The sequence below is a fragment of the Rattus norvegicus genome, chromosome 3, assembly GCF_036323735.1.
Source record: "Rattus norvegicus strain BN/NHsdMcwi chromosome 3, GRCr8, whole genome shotgun sequence".
Taxonomy (NCBI): domain Eukaryota; kingdom Metazoa; phylum Chordata; class Mammalia; order Rodentia; family Muridae; genus Rattus; species Rattus norvegicus.
The window spans coordinates 119,888,301-119,904,145 of NC_086021.1; the positions used below are offsets into that span (position 1 = coordinate 119,888,301).

Here is a 15,845-nt window from a genome sequence, read left to right on the forward strand (position 1 = left end):
GGACAGTGTATTTTCATTTGCACTAAATTATCTGTATCAAAGATTTGAGTTTGTCTGTGGCACAGGAGTGTACCAGGGAGCTGCACTCTCAATTCATATTCTATGACTTCTACGATGGTTTCTAGGAGAACCAATCTCATGCCTTAGGAAAGGGAAATGTTATACTGGTAAATAAAGAAGAGGAAGTTGAGAGAGGATAGTGCATGCTGGCAGAGCCGGAGCCCCAAACTTTGAGTTCTCGAAACTCAAGTGCTGTATCTTTATCTAAGGTCCTGGCACACAGAAACAGCTCATAACTGCAACAGTTTCTTCCTTCCCTCTACCAAGATGGAGACTTTATTTCCACCACACTGAGGATACAAGTCAGGGAAACATGGTTCTTCTCCTGGCATTTAACTGGCAGATGACCACATGGAGTGCTGCAAGGTATCATGGAAGGCAATCCTAACCCAGATGACTAACATCTCCTTGTCTGTCACTCCCTGGTGCTGCCTGCCATAGGGCTTGTGGGCTCAACTTCTTGAGTTGAACTTCTTGAGTTCTCGACTGAAAGCCCTTTTAATGAGAAATGACTGTGACAAATGCTCATGATGCTAGGGAAAGAGTGTTATTTATTTAAAAACAAACAAACCAACACCTTTCCCAGGGGTCAGCCTATTTTGTCCTAAAGAGACTTACTTCAACAAAATGCTGGAAGAGAAAGGTCAGAGAGCAGAATATTCATCCCATTGATCATACTTTCTGAATTTTAATGATCAGGTTATATAATTAATTACCCCATAAGTGGAACTGTATAGGCTCAAATAACTTGAATGAATGCTTTGCCCTAGGAAAGTGAAGTATTTATTATTTGCTTGTTAGTGGCCAGACAGTGCTAATATTAAAACCTTTCCTCAGAATATCTCACCTTCCTGCAGAGCAGACAATGTCCAAAAACTGACCACACAGTTCATCAGTGTGGATCTGACTGCCCTTTCTTGATATTACCCGATGTTGTGCTGGGGTGGGGAAAGGCCTTTTAGTAAGGGCATTCACAGAGGACAGAAAGGAGAAAGGTAGAGGTGATGAGTCTGTCAGTAGTTGGTGGTAAAAGTAGACATTCTTGAGGATTTAGAAAGAAATTGCTGGAAATACAAGCTATTGAGAGGAACGGGATTTAGGCATGGCTCAGTTGACAGTTGTTCCCAGTGCAGTGCATAAGAGAACAGTGGCTCATACAGGCACCTGCAGGTTCTTTCCTGGTTATATCTACCTCTTCCAAACAGAAAGGGAGAAATAATATGAACAGATTGAACTTCGTGATAGAGTTTTTGTTTTTGCCCTAAAGATGACATCTTTAACCCAAAATACTTACAGATAATTGGCTAAGTTGTGCTCTTGCAATGTATGCGTTTCAAAACCATGAGGGGTCGTGTCAAAGTAGTCATTGCCAATGCCACAGATGAAGCATTTAGTCTATTTAAAAAAAAAAAGGCATGAGTACACATAAGGAAAATGCTGACAGTTGAACTGAGGACATGGAAAACTTTCCTACTTACTGCTTTGGGCTATTAGGCATTTACTCCACTTGCCTAGCTGAAGACAGTGTTCCCTCCCTCCAGTTATACGATAGAGGAGCAGGCTGGGAGGGTGCAGTACACAAGGCCTTAGTGCCCAGGGCTGGTAGATTGGTGGGGAGGAAGTGAGAGACAGGCACGGGAAGCAAACCTTTTAGTAGTTTTGCTTAGGGACAATCCTAGTTAAGAGTCCTAGTTATAGTTTGAGAAACCCACTTAGGGTTGAAATAAGTAGATCAGTACCTCCATGTCTTCCCGTACTTGTTCCTGCTGGTCCCTCAGCTCTCCAAAAGCATCAATAATAAGACCTGAAAGTTTAAATACAAAGGACAGAATACCTTCATCTGCACCATGATCTTAGGGGAGAAATGGCAGAGGTCATTCTGATTGTCAAAACAGTCAGTTGTCAAGCTGTGATAACCATTTAAAGCAAAAATTAAAGGGAGAAATAGCTTTGCTTTCAGGAAAGTGCTAACCGGTTCCGTCAGCACATGACGTCACTGCAAGAGGCTCCATGCCCATAATGCTTTCCTCCTGCTTCTGAGCTCTCAACCCTTATACATCAGTACCTCATCTCAGTGTGACTCAAACTAAACTCATCATCTTTCCTTCTTCAGGTCCTAGTAAGCTGTTGACTAAAATATCAGCACCTTTCTCTCTGCTCTAAAAGGCAATGAGACATATCATAGTTTTGCACCTCCTTTCTCTTCTGCTTCCCTACCTCACTGCCTGAGAGAACAAAGAGGAGGGTAGGGCAAGCCACGGGGAACATCTAGGAAGGAATAAAGACATAATTTAAAGTGAGGAGCATTCTGTGCATGCTCTCAAGTTTCTTGGAAGTGTCTGGGTGGCTCTTTGGCTCTGTACATACAAGGCATCACAGACAACAAATGCTCTGTGAGTTGCTAAATTGGCGGGTTAGATGAGTTAGAAAAAAACTTCTTCCTTATGAAACAATCACCTGATGGATATAGAAAAGCAAAATAAACTAGATTTATTCAATCCAGCTCCTATGTGCTCTAATTGACAACCATACCTTGAATGATGGCCAGCAAGATGACAATGACAAAGAAGAAGAAGGTAATATCAAAGACGATGCGATACATTTCATAAGGGTCACCAGCGGGATCTTCAATTTCGTCACCAATGCCGCCACCTGCTCTTACGCCCACATACATGTGGAAGAGGTAGCACTGGGGAAGATGGCAGTTGCAGGTCAGGTGACAGTTGCATGGCTCTCTGGGAGAATCTTCATTTTGTGCACTACAGATCTAACCATGACAACACTGAACTCTGCTATCCACTGCACCCAGCTTGCCATCTACCAGGATGGAAAGAGTCTTACACTTTGAAAACCTGCTTTGAATTGAAATGCATATAATACAGAAGGGGGTTAAGGCCCGAGGAGTATGGCATATGCCATCTCTCAGCTTTCCCTTGTTGAATTTCCAGAGTGCCAGCCTGGTTTTCAGGCTCTTTTTACTTCTCCTTTATTCAAGTGTATTTACCAAGGAATTCCATAGAATCTTCAGTATGGGTTGAACATCCCTAACCTGAAATCAGAACTTTTTAAACATAAAACTGGTCAAATGCTGTCACGACACCTCTCATGAAAAATTCAACACCTGACTGTAATGAATCATGGTCAAAATGTAAGCATTCTAAATACACCATGGAAAATTTCAGTCCTACTCTTAAGACAGAATATATACAGATACCACCGCCACCCCAATTGGAAGCACTTCTGGTCCCAAGAGCTTTGGATAAAGAACATTCAACACACTGAACCTGTGATAGATTTTGGCACATGTGTCTCTGCTATCTGAACACTGCTTCATTCAATCAGGCACCCTTATGCTTTTGCCTCACCAGAGGGCTTGGGCTCAGAGAAAGGGCAAATGCAAAGCAAGAAGCAGCCTGACACCAGCTGCCAGTTACACTGGTGATCTGATGAATGAATGGCATTGCTGTCCTGTGAGGGTCCTTGTCCCAAGACAGCATAAGGGGAATCTTAGCCAATAAGCATTACCTGTTCATAGAGACTTGCTCACAGACCTATACCTAGCATGTCTTTCCCTGAAATTAGGCCATGATTATCCCTAGAAGATGTGGCTGCTATATCTACAGTGTGTTGCCCCCAGCTGTGCCTGTCCTCCCACTAGGCTCTAACAGGGTCCCATTCATCTGACACCCAACCCCACCCTCATCCTGCTATACCATGTTCTTCTGTATCTGTTTTCAGCAGATGACTGAAATAAGGATCTCATCCTTGGAACTTTGCTCCCAATTTTCAAACATGAAAACCAAACTTTTTCTGCCATGAAATTTAGATGTGCTCACTCAATGACCTGTCTAATCTTCACCCCAGAGTGAGAGACATGCTGGTCCCTGTTGGCTCCCACTGTGTGATCACACACACTCCCATCCCTCCAGCTGCCCAGGACGCTTCCCTCTTCTGGGTGGATGACACCTGGTCTCTGTTCTGCCCAAATGCCAGCCACCCCTATGGCTCTTGTCCAAAGCAGCTGTGTGACCGGGGCTGGTGCGCGCTCACCGTCATCATGTCATCACACTTCATATCCGGCTCATCATCATCTTCGCTTTTGTTGTAGAACTTGCGGAAGAAGTTGAAAGCCACCACAGTATAGAGGTAAACAACTACAGCCAGGAGGCCAACAGTCAGAACCAGCTGAGGGCGAGAGGACAGACGCAGAGGAGTGAAATCTCAGCCCTGAGAGGCCTCTGGGAGACAGTGATGTGTTCTGACTGCTGGTAGAAAACAGACTGACCACAGAGGACCATGGAAAAGAGTTCATGCGTGGAGTCTTTAGGGCTGAATTCTATCCTCCCTGTCATGGGTGGAGTCCTAACCACTAGTACCTCAGGATGTGACCATTTGGAGACTGTGTAGAGAGGTTAAGTTAGAATGAGGCAGTAAGTGTAGTTAATCTTATGTCGCTAGAAGAGGGGATTAGGAGCCAGATGATGTAAAACACACATGCTCACAGAAGGACAGTGGCGTGTAATGGCAACCAGAGTACAGCCGTGCAGGAAGCAAGGAGAGAAACCTCAGAGGAGACCAACCCATTAGCACTTTCATAGTACATTCTCAAGAGCCTGAAGTCATAGACTTCTATAAATTAAGCCGCCTGCCTAGTCAGAATTCAGTAGCATGAACTGAGCTCATAGGAAGGGAGGGAGAACTGGGGCTGCTTACCAAAGGGAAGCAAAAGAATTATGGGTTCTACGCTCAGTCACATCCCTACCAGCTCTGTGGTCTTGTGGCAACACAGCCTCTCAGCTTGATCCTCTGGGATTAACATCTAGCTTATGAGGTAGTTGTGACTCAGTTCCTGAAGTGTGTCTAGTGGCAGCTTCACCACACTAACTCCTGGAGTGTAGTTTTGAACACAGGGGGAGCACGGATGTACTTGTGAATCCATGTGAAGGCTCTGGGAGCAGAGTTCCACTCGCTTACAGAGCTTTTCCAAGGCTTCCACTCTGAAGCTGCTACCGAGAAAACCTGGAGTTCTCTCAGACTTGTAATTATTCCTCAGTGGTATTGTATCACAGCAGTAAACCACATAATCACCACAGCTTAGGGTTACTGGAGTTATTTCAAGTTATTGCAAAGATTACAATGATTGAACCAAGAAATCCGCCTAGGCTCACTGTGGTGTAACAGTACAGGTTTACTTATATGCTGTATAAGGAAGTCAGAATTCAGTAGCATGAACAGGGAGTCCCAGGGAACTGCCCCTGCAGCCCATTCCAGCAGGGACTAGATACTGGGCTGGAGGGAAGATGAACAGTGCAGATATTCTGCCTTCGAGAAACTGTAAAAGAGGGAATGGGCATGCATGCTAAGGTAAGCACCAAAATAGAAGTATTGCCAGCCTCCTGAGGGATGAAGTTACTCAGAGCTTGGGGAACTGAGCTCATAGGAAGTGCTTTAGAAGGGAGGGAGAACTGGGGCTGCTTACCAAAGGGAAGCAAAAGAATTATGGGTTCTACACTCAGCCACATCCCTACCAGCTCTGTGGTCTTGTAGCAACGCAGCCTCTCAGCTTGCATCCTCTGGGATTAACATCTAGCTTATGAGGTAGTTGTGACTCAGTTCCTGAAGTGTGGCAAAAGCTTGGCACATTTTAACTTTCTTGTATTCCTGTCCCATACAGAGGTTTAGACATATGATGAAGTGTGTCTCATGCACACTTAACTGTATTAGTGAGGAAGAAAATGCTGAGCAGTTTGGATTTGCAAATACAGAGAATTTGTTAGAAGTTTTTAATATGTCTATAGTCACTGCTATATCCAGCCTTCTACATATGGCCCAAGTCAATTCTTGGTTTAGCCATGTAGATGTGCACATTATATATGTATGCATATCATGTGTAAATGTATATAAAAAGTATACCTATTAACTTAATATTAGGACCACATGTCAGAAGTAACTGGTATGTTGTGTATGTTTCTCTGTGTATAGTTATGTATGTGTTTGCTATCCCAGGAGGTGAATGAGAGCCAAGGAGGAAGGGGTAGGTCCGTAAGAGTCACCTGAAGTGAGTCTGATATGTCCGTTACTTTGCTCAGCACATTCTTACTCTTCTAGGCGGTCCTAACTTTAATGTTCCACCTTCAGCTGGCCCTAGCTTTACAAACACAGCTGTTACGTGTTTAATGTTTGACCAAGATAGAGGCTTTACACACTATGATAAATCACAACGTTCTTTTTTTTTTTCATTTCTATACATTCTGTTCCAAGTCAGTATAAACCCAATACCTGTTTGCCATTGTGAGTCACAGATGACAGGATCGTCCTCAAGGTCTTAAAGCCCATGGCAATATCCAACAGATGAGCAGCAAAGAAGAAGTTGTTGTAGTGGCCCAGGACAGACATGGTTGTGTACCAGGCAAGGTAGAGAAAGGACTGTAGAAATGGGAGAAAACTGTCAACTTTTCAGGCATTGATAATATGATAGACTCATTACACTATCTTTTCCTCACTTTGGGAAACAATATGAAGAAAAGGGTGCATAGGTATTGGGGTGCTATAAGTTGTGCCAAGTCTTCCAGTGGCGACCCATTCATATTACACTACTGTACACAGAACCCATAGCACCTCCCAGGCTACTGATCCATGATTACCCACGGAGGCTGGCACGAAAATTCAGGGCTGGCTTATTCCTTGTGACATCCAGTGAGACCCCTGACTTGGGTATAAGGTCTTGTTTTTTTCTGGTACTTACGTTGTCAGTGAAAACCACCCCTAGCTTCCAAATATGGTACTTCATGTCGATGGAACTTAGCCTAAAGAGGAACAATAATTTCATAACTTATAAATGGCAATGTTAGTTTAAGTGTTTAATAAAGGGGAAATTTTCTTAAGGTGGATAACATAACACAGCTTTGACTTTTTGTCAAGTTATATAGATTTTCCAGAGACACAGAATGGTTTGAATTATGCATCCAAAAATTTTAGTCTTTGGAGCATAAGAATTGATTGCCTATGAAATCCTGGAAAGCAGTTCTCTCCTAATTTGTAAGAAAACAAGAGACATGCTTGTACTTTCCCCTCTAGCTCACTGGAGAGGAGGAATGGGGAACAAAGAATCTATCTTTGCCACTTGGATGTGAGCTCCTCAGATCTGTACCATGACACCAGAGACGCCGCCTCTGCTTTGGCCTCTTCTACTGGGCTAAAGTCCAGGGCATTTTTGTCCAAACCCAGGAGTTCAGCGATGCGCTCTGCTCCATAGAGATCTCCATACTTGTTGATCACCTAAGGCAGAGAAATGAGATCATGGGCCGTGGCTAGACACATCACCCAACATTTCTCTAGCTTTGAGGTCTTTGGAGTCTTGTTATGCTTTTTCAAAGGGTTACACAACTGGCAGGAAAAGGAGAAAGGAACCCCTAGGGAAAACTAAAGAGATAATGATGATTAAGTGGAAACTTCTTTTTTATTTTTTTTTATTTATTTTTTTATTCTTTTTTTTTTTCTTCCAGAGCTGAGGACCGAACCCAGGGCCTTGAGCTTGCTAGGCAAGCGCTCTACCACTGAGCTAAATCCCCAACCCCCTGAAACTTCTTTTTTAAGCTAGTGTGTCTTTGGGGAGAAGAAAGCCCGAATGTGGAGAAAGCAGTGCAGGTTGTGTGCAGGTGCTGAAGGCAGATGGGGTGAGAGCAAAGCAGAAAGCCCACATGTGCAAACCCTTCTGCAGCTGAGCCTCCCCCAGGCACCACCTTAAGCCTGACAGCACACTTATATTAGTATATGGATAACATAGATGACTCACCCCTCCCCCACCCTGACAAGGCATACCTTTCTCTTCACAAACTTGTCCCAGTAGTTATTAGGAAAAGATCTGAAAACCAAGATGAAAAGGACAGGTTCTTAATTACTAACTTCAAGGCAAACACATCAAGAAACTTCCCAGTTTGAATGTCCAGATCTGTGATCTCCCTGTCCCGCTCACTGAAGACTTCAAATCTTGACTGAAGTTCAGAGTCGTCCCAGGGCTCCTTCCTGCCTTACAGTTCCAGAGCTTTGTATCAGCTCCTGAGACACTCGGAAAGTCACTCTAGTTTCTATCTCGAAATGTTGGTTTTAAAAAAAGGAATCATGACGATAGACTAGCCAGAAACATGTTGTTGGTTTTTGGTTTTGAAAACCTATCCTGCTTTGCACACCCTCTTCCCCCAATACCTTGGTGTCACATTCTTGGACAAGTCTCTACCACAGCCTAGTGGGCCTCCTGAATCACTTCTGCTGCTCCTCCAGGATCCCAATATACAACAGAAACAATTCAGAAGGAAATGAATGTCTGCTCCCTATTCAATGACTGACAGTGACTGGGGCGATGGAGCAGTGTAGGTTGTCCTGGGATACATAACAAGCTCTCTTGCATCCCTGTTCCCTAACCAGAAGGTGCTTTGGTTAATTTATAGTGGGATTGTATTGACCCCATGATTCTCCACTCACTTTCTATCACCATGTACTCCGGTGGTACCTACTTCCTTCCAGGACCCAGATTCTTCTCTTCTAGAGATGGTATCTTGTTCCATGATATATCAACCTCCCCAGAGACATCATTTTTCTCTATCTGGAAGTTTTTCTAGTTTTATTCCAAGTTTTTTCTTCTCATTAAAATAAAGAAAACAAAGCATAAAACTGCCATCCTTGGGAGTGTTAGCAAAATGTTTAAAATGTGTTGCTTCTAGCCAGAATAAGCTAGAATGAACCTCCATGGGAGGGTTTTCCATAGGGATGTGGCTGGAGCATAGCCAGCTCTTGCAGTATGAATTCTTACTGTTTTTCTTCACGTCCTTCTTAGTTGGTTTGAGTCACACAGCAGGCTCCCATGCTACAAAGACCACCAGTTCATGATAAAAAAGTGAAGCCCTCTCTTCATCCAAAGGGGTGGCAGTCTTGAGGATGAAAAGTTTTCTCACAGATTTGTTATGGTTGCTGTTAAAATTGTTTATTCGTCTTAATCATCTAATTTCCAATAAAAAAACAAATACTGATATGATGAAATAAAATGCTAATAAGCATATTTATAAGAGGAAAAGTATTTTTACTCTTTTCTGTATGCGTTGCTACTTGATTTTTTTATGCACCCCATTTAGAATCTACAAGAATAAAAATCAAGCCATCTTTCCTCTGCCATCTTGATATGTCCCCTTTGTTTTTGTTTTGTAGGGTTTCATTACATAGAACTGACTCTATAACTGACATAGAACTCACTACATAAACAAGGCTGGCTTCGAACAGGAAGTGTCCCTCCCACCTGTTTCTGAGTGCTGGGATTATACATGTGGCTCATCGTGATCAGCTTCCCTCTCTCTTGTGTACAAATGCTCTCGAGCACACACCTTGGTCTATTGGTCCTATTTTTGTCCAGAGTAGAATATGTCTAATCCCCTCACTAGGGCTAAGGTCAAGAAGTTCCTTGAAGGTGGAACACACATTTTTATTTGGCCACACGCTTTAAAATATGGTCTACATAACAGGCTTGCAGAAAAATGCTTAAAGGAATATTCTGAAATCCTAAGCCTCTTTGTTATTAGGGGATGTACGGCAAGGTGTCATTACATCTCTGTCACCAAAATTATATGACACTAACAAGTGTTGGCAACAGATAGAAACTCTCTCTATAGCACTGATTACAATGTACATTGAAACAAATATTTTCCATAGCCTACTCTTGAACAAATTTTCTTTGTAGAGAAAGGCCCTTTTACTTGTGCACAGATAAAGGGATTTTATAGTAGTGCTGTTCGTAATAGTGGGGGCCAGAATCAGCTGAAAAAACTACAGTCAGGAAAATGGATAAATACTATCTTGTATATGCAATTATGTGGAAAATGTTACATTTTGGAGGACAACTTGTCAACACAGGTGACTTCACTGAGGATCAGAAACAACACATAATGATGAAGAAAGATCCTCTAAGAGTATGACTTACATAATATGACAACTCCATATACACTGAGTTCAGAATATTTAAAGTAAAGTAATAAGTTTAGGAAGAAGGAACAGGCTAAAATGTAAGTTAAAGAAAGATAACAAGGCCATAAGTAGAAGCACTAATAACTAAGATTAACATCATTAACCACTAATGGACATTAACGAATGTGTTAGTTGGGGTTGGGGGAACATGATAGGGAGGATAACACAGGGTTTTCTATGTTTGTGACAATGTTTTAGCTTTGATCTTTGTGGTTTGTTACTCTCTATTAAAATACACATGCCTATTTGATAGGTACTTGTGTATGTGTGCCTCATAATATAAAACAGGAAAACTCAGAGTGGATAAAAGGTACCGAGACCCAGGAATTCTATGTAGCACAGCAGGACAAGTAATAGCCTACAACAATTAATTATCAATTTAAAATATCAGAGAAAATGGAAAGCTTTTTGGTACCAAAAGTGATAGTATTTGAGTACATGGAAATGCCAGTTACACTGATTGGATAATATACATTGCACACATGTGTTGAATTATAACACTCTTCCCATAGAATAAGTAAGTATTATGTGTCATTTAATTTAGAACTAAACTGTCAGAAGAAAAGGTATCTGCATGATATGTGGTTAAATAGGTAAAGCTAATGACAGAACTGTCCCATCCCATGATGCCTCTGCTGTAAAAATAATAACCAGTGTTTACAACAGTTGCTCTATTTATGGATTTCCCTGCTCACACACAAGCAGGACTGGCTTATATCCTTGGGACACTGTAGTATGTTATTTCATTGTCTCGTGTAAGTTCTAGAGACAACTGGCTTTTTTACTAGCACTTTCACAGTGTACATTGTTCAAGACTCACATATCCTGGATGACCACATAGAACACTTCTCAAACCTATTTTAATGTTATCCAAAATGTCTGTAATTTAATGGCAAAAGATGAGAAAATATACCTACACCACCTTTGTTGTTTGTCCTTGTATGAGGAGATGGGCAGGACTCACAGGGCAGAGGCAGAAGTTGGGTTTTTATTGCTCATGATATTTTCCCCAAAGCCTTCCCTTCCTAGAGGCTGATTAGTTTGGTTTTTCCATCATAGACTTGCCTCTTGGTTTCCTTAATCATCTTTGAACAGGACATAATTTCTTCCCCTGGAGTCAGGGTCATATCTGATATGTGTATCTTAATTAGAACAACTAAAAGTCTCAATGCGGTTGTCTTTGCTTATATGTTCATTCTTATTTTTTTAACTCTCACTATATTGCAACTCTCACAACCGTGAATGGATTGGCATTAGAGTGTGTCATTCTCCTGTGGTGATGACAGAGATGTGGCTACTTTTATAGGGTTGGAATGAGAGGCACTTACGGCGTGTTGATCACCAAGCGATCCCACTGCCCTTTGATGTCATCCTCAGATGGCTGCTCAGTGATATACAGACCATCAAACTCCAGCTTCCTGGCAATTTCCTTCTCCCTTTTGAATACCACCAAAGGTACCTACAGGTGAGAAGACATTCATCAACTATAGGTCTGTGTCTAACGTGCTTTTTCCCAAGACCTGTCACAACCAAGCTTCCCATGTAATGGCAGTAATCCTTTATACTGGGATTTGATGTATATTTTAAACATATGCATGTATGTCTGTGTACCATTTGCATGCCAGTTCCCATGGAGACCAGAAAAAACAAACAGAACAAAACAAAACAAAACAAAACAAAACGTTAGTCCCCTGAGACTAGAGTTACAGGTGGTTATGAGCTGCCATGTGGGTATTGTGATGCAAACCCAGGTCCTCTGGAAGAGCAGTACTCTTAGCTATTGAACCTTGTCTCAAACACCATACTGAGATTTTTTAAGGTAATTTTAGTTGCAAGGCCAATGCTAAATCTCACTCCATGGCCTACACACCTACCCCTCCTGAGCTATTCTTTAAGACTAAACAGATGACACAGTAAAACATGCAGGAGTTCTGAAAAGACCACGTTTATATGAGTTTCAGGCCTGAAGGGGTTTTCGCTAACTAGGATTCCCAGGCTTAGAACTGAACCAAGAAATAGGACAAGGAACTATTCTAGAACACATTGGTTAACCACAGGAATGTGTAGAAGTTTCCCAACAGTCATCAGTGGTGAGGGTCATGTACATGTGATGGCCTAAAGATTAATGCATGAAATGTGTTTCCATAGTTACGTGATGCAGCTCATTAGGATTCTGTGCATACTTGTTACATGCTGACGTTCTCTTCCTCACATAAAGAGCTGTAGGGTGGCAGCAAACTTGCTTCTTTGTGCTGTTATTCCCAGTCATCGTCTTACACAATAGACCTGCCTATTTGTGGGGGACACATTCCAAGACACCCAGAGAACCTCCAGAAACATGGATAGAACCAAACATATATGTACTATCTTTTCTCTTAGGCATACATGGATTTGATGGCCTTTTCTATCTTAACTGCCTATTACACACTGTGGCTTTAAGTTTCGAAGGCTGAGGTACATAAAATCAGCTCGTATTTCACTTTCCTCATCCACAACTTCATGGGTGGAAGATACTATTCCAGTAGATCTATTGCAGTAGATCTTAGAAACCTTATCTATTTTTTCTTCCCTTATTAAGAATGGACACACCTTCACTTGGACTCTTTATGGCCTCTCTTTGGTGTTGCAGAATTTCCAGGGTTAGTGCTCTTGCACTTTGGATGCCACTATTAAGTAAAATAAGAATTACTTGACTATGAACACTGCTATCTTGCCAGTGGCAATGATAGCTGAGGGCTAGATGACTGGTAGTTGGGTAGAGTGTACAGTGTGAATACACTGGGCAAAGGGGTGACTCATGTCCCAAGCAGGACAGAATAGGATGCTGTATGATTTCCCCCTACTACTTAAAATGACATGGAATATAACATTCATATGCTGCTTATTTATTACATTTTTTACTTGATTTCTTTTGGACCAGAGTTTAGTGTGCATAGGTGAAACCATGAATTAATGGGCATGTGGTAGGCGTGATACATAATTGTAACTTTTTTTAAATGGGCTTTCTGAGGTCTAATCTGGCCTGGAACTCATTATGTAGTTCAAGATGGCCTCAAATTTAGGGCAATCCTCCTATTTCATCCTCTCAAGTGCTACCATCACAGGAGTATAGCATCACACTCACCTTAATCTTCAACTAGATATGGTAGCATGACTATTCTGATGGTCAGTCTGCATTGTCAACTTGACCAGCTTTAGAATCCCATGCAGTGTCTTGAGGGCACTCCTGGAGAGGCTTAACTGAGGAGAAAAGGCCTACCCTGAATGCAGGTGGTAACATCCCATTGGCTGGGACATGGGACTGAACTGAAAGAGTTAAAAACAGCAGAAGGCCAGCATTCCTCTCTGCTCAGCAGCTTCCCACCACAGGGGTCTGCTCTCACTAACTTGCCTTCCCTATCATGATGGACTGAATCCTCAAACCAAGAGTAAAATAGAGTCTTCCTCTCTTAACTTGCCTTCATCAGGTATCTTGTCATGGCAATGAGAAAAATTAACCAATCAAGTAATAAAGATAATACAACCAGAGACTAATACAAACAGGGACAAGGAGCAATTCAATCACCTTAACTAACGGGATTGATTTAAATCAGAGAGGTCAGAGAATGCTGTTGAAATCCCAGGAAATGAAGCCAGAATAGCTAGAACCCTTCTAGCAAAACAAACAAGCAAACAAATAATTATAATTATTATAATTCATACCCAGCCTGGGCATCTCATTTATTTAGGATATCTAATTAACTGGTAAAATCCTTGGGACTTTAGTCTCCAAACTACGTGTTCATATTTTTCTTCAAAGGTCATTATATTCATATCATCTACACTTTATTATTCCTGAGACAAAAGGGCAAGAATAATTTGTAAAAAAAAAGTTATTTCTTGCCTCTTTTCCCCCTGAAACAGAAGATCAATGATAGGAAGGTGGCAAAAGGTCTGATATTAGACAGAGCACACTGAGAGGAATCAGCAGGAGCTGCTAGCTCTTGGAAGACATGGGCAGGGAAGCAGATCTCAGCTGTCTGTTTGGAAGACTCTAGGAAACAATGTGAACACCAAGACATAGTCCACTACTGATATCTGGGACTCCAAACATTCTTCTTTGTCCTCCGAGGAGTTTGTATGTCTTTGCAGTTTTATCCACAGTATCTTCTACAGGTCACAAGTCTATCTGCACCTTGTCTCACAAGCTCTTGGGTTTTAGATCCATGAATAGCAAAAATGCTTCTGGGTTGACAGTTGCCCATTGAGAATTTTTATGCATATGAACTCATTTGTTTTCCTGGAATGTCAGTTATTATTAGAATATTCATTTTCAGATGCAGAAACAGCACTAGGGAGGTTACATGGCACACAACTATGAATTCAATCTAGACAGCCTGGCTCCAGAGTCTACACTTTAATAGTGAGAGTGGCAGGTTCAGTGATCAGAACAGCACATGTTCTCTGTAGAAGGGGGAATGGAGTTCTCACATAGCGCTATTTCACCAACAGCAGAAAGGGACACAAAGATAGGAATATATTTCTTGGATTCTTTCCAAGAAGATGATAACAGTATATGGTTGAAGATACTTCATAATATATCTGGCTTAGTCAGGGTTTCTATTCCTGCACAAACATGATGACCAAGAAGCAAATTGGGGAGGGAAGGGTTTATTCAGCTTTCACTTCCACATTGTTGTTCATCACCAAAGGAAGTCAGGACTGGAACTCAAGCAGGTCAGGAAGCAGGAGCTGATGCAGAGGCCATGGAGGGATGTTACTTAATGGCTTACTTCCTGGGGCTTGCTCAGCTTGCTTTCTTATAGAACCCAAGATTATCAGCCCAGGGATGGCACCACCCACAATGGGCAGGGTTCTCCCACATTAATCACTAGTTGAGAAAATGCCTCATGAAGGCATTTCCACAACTTAGGCTCCTTTTCAGCTTGAGTCAAGTTGACACACAAAACTAACCAGTACAATATCAAAGGGAAAATGTAATGGAAATAAAATATAAAGAAATCGAAGTTATAGTCAACATTTATTGTCAACTTGACAAGACTTAGCATCACCTAGGAAACACCTCTGGGTCTGACTGTGAGGTTGTTCCCAGAGATGTTTAACTGATGAGGAAAGATACAGCCTGACATGTAGGTAGTGCCATCCTATGGGGTTTGGGTCCTGAACTGAATAAAAAGGAGAAAGTGAGTGGAGCCCCAGCATTTTCTGTTTTCTGTGAATGTCATGTGACCAACACCTTCCTGCTGCCACAGTGAGACCTCCTCTCCCTGCTGTGTCTTCCCCACCATAGTGGACTGTACCCTCAAACTGTGATCCAAAATAAGACAAGCATTTTTACAGCAACAAGAAAAGTAACCTTTGCAATCATGGTCTTGACATAGAAATGGACACAGAACACACAGTTGAGTAATTGAAGATTGATGTGCCTTCAGAGGTTTCTAAAGATCGCCCAAATGAGCCATGCTTCCTGGTTCATGACTTGAGCAACCTCCAAATACAACTGTGAATCTGGGCTATCACGTGACTTGCTTTAACCAATACAGTGTGCTGGAAGTGACACTGGCAATGTGGCATTTCCAAGTCTATTTCTTAAAAGGGGCTAGCAGCTTCTACTACTGTGATCCTTAGGGAAATCTGAAGTCATTCATACCAGAAGTACTCCCTACTGCAGAGATCACATGGAGAGGCCATGGGAAGAGGGAGATACTCTGTGTCTACATGGAAAAAGGAGGAGATAGAGTCCCAGTTCTCCAGCTAAGACTCACTTCCTGACT

The 15,845-nt window shown here is 42.0% G+C and overlaps 1 protein-coding gene across 9 annotated transcripts in view; it reads right to left on the bottom strand.

Annotated features, from left to right (window-relative positions):
• Ryr3 (ryanodine receptor 3) overlaps positions 1–15,845 on the bottom strand; it is a 547,337-nt gene that overhangs the window by 2,172 nt on the left and 529,320 nt on the right. For all 9 annotated transcript variants that reach the window (XM_063284953.1, XM_063284952.1, XM_063284951.1 and 6 more), the window contains 9 exons: positions 11,400–11,530; positions 7,882–7,924; positions 7,211–7,338; positions 6,806–6,866; positions 6,340–6,486; positions 4,111–4,245; positions 2,593–2,749; positions 1,800–1,864; positions 1,355–1,455 (listed from right to left, as the gene is read on the bottom strand). In XM_063284953.1, the coding sequence (XP_063141023.1) occupies positions 1,355–1,455; positions 1,800–1,864; positions 2,593–2,749; positions 4,111–4,245; positions 6,340–6,486; positions 6,806–6,866; positions 7,211–7,338; positions 7,882–7,924; positions 11,400–11,530 (968 nt within the window). The remainder of the gene's footprint in view (positions 1–1,354; positions 1,456–1,799; positions 1,865–2,592; positions 2,750–4,110; positions 4,246–6,339; positions 6,487–6,805; positions 6,867–7,210; positions 7,339–7,881; positions 7,925–11,399; positions 11,531–15,845) is intronic.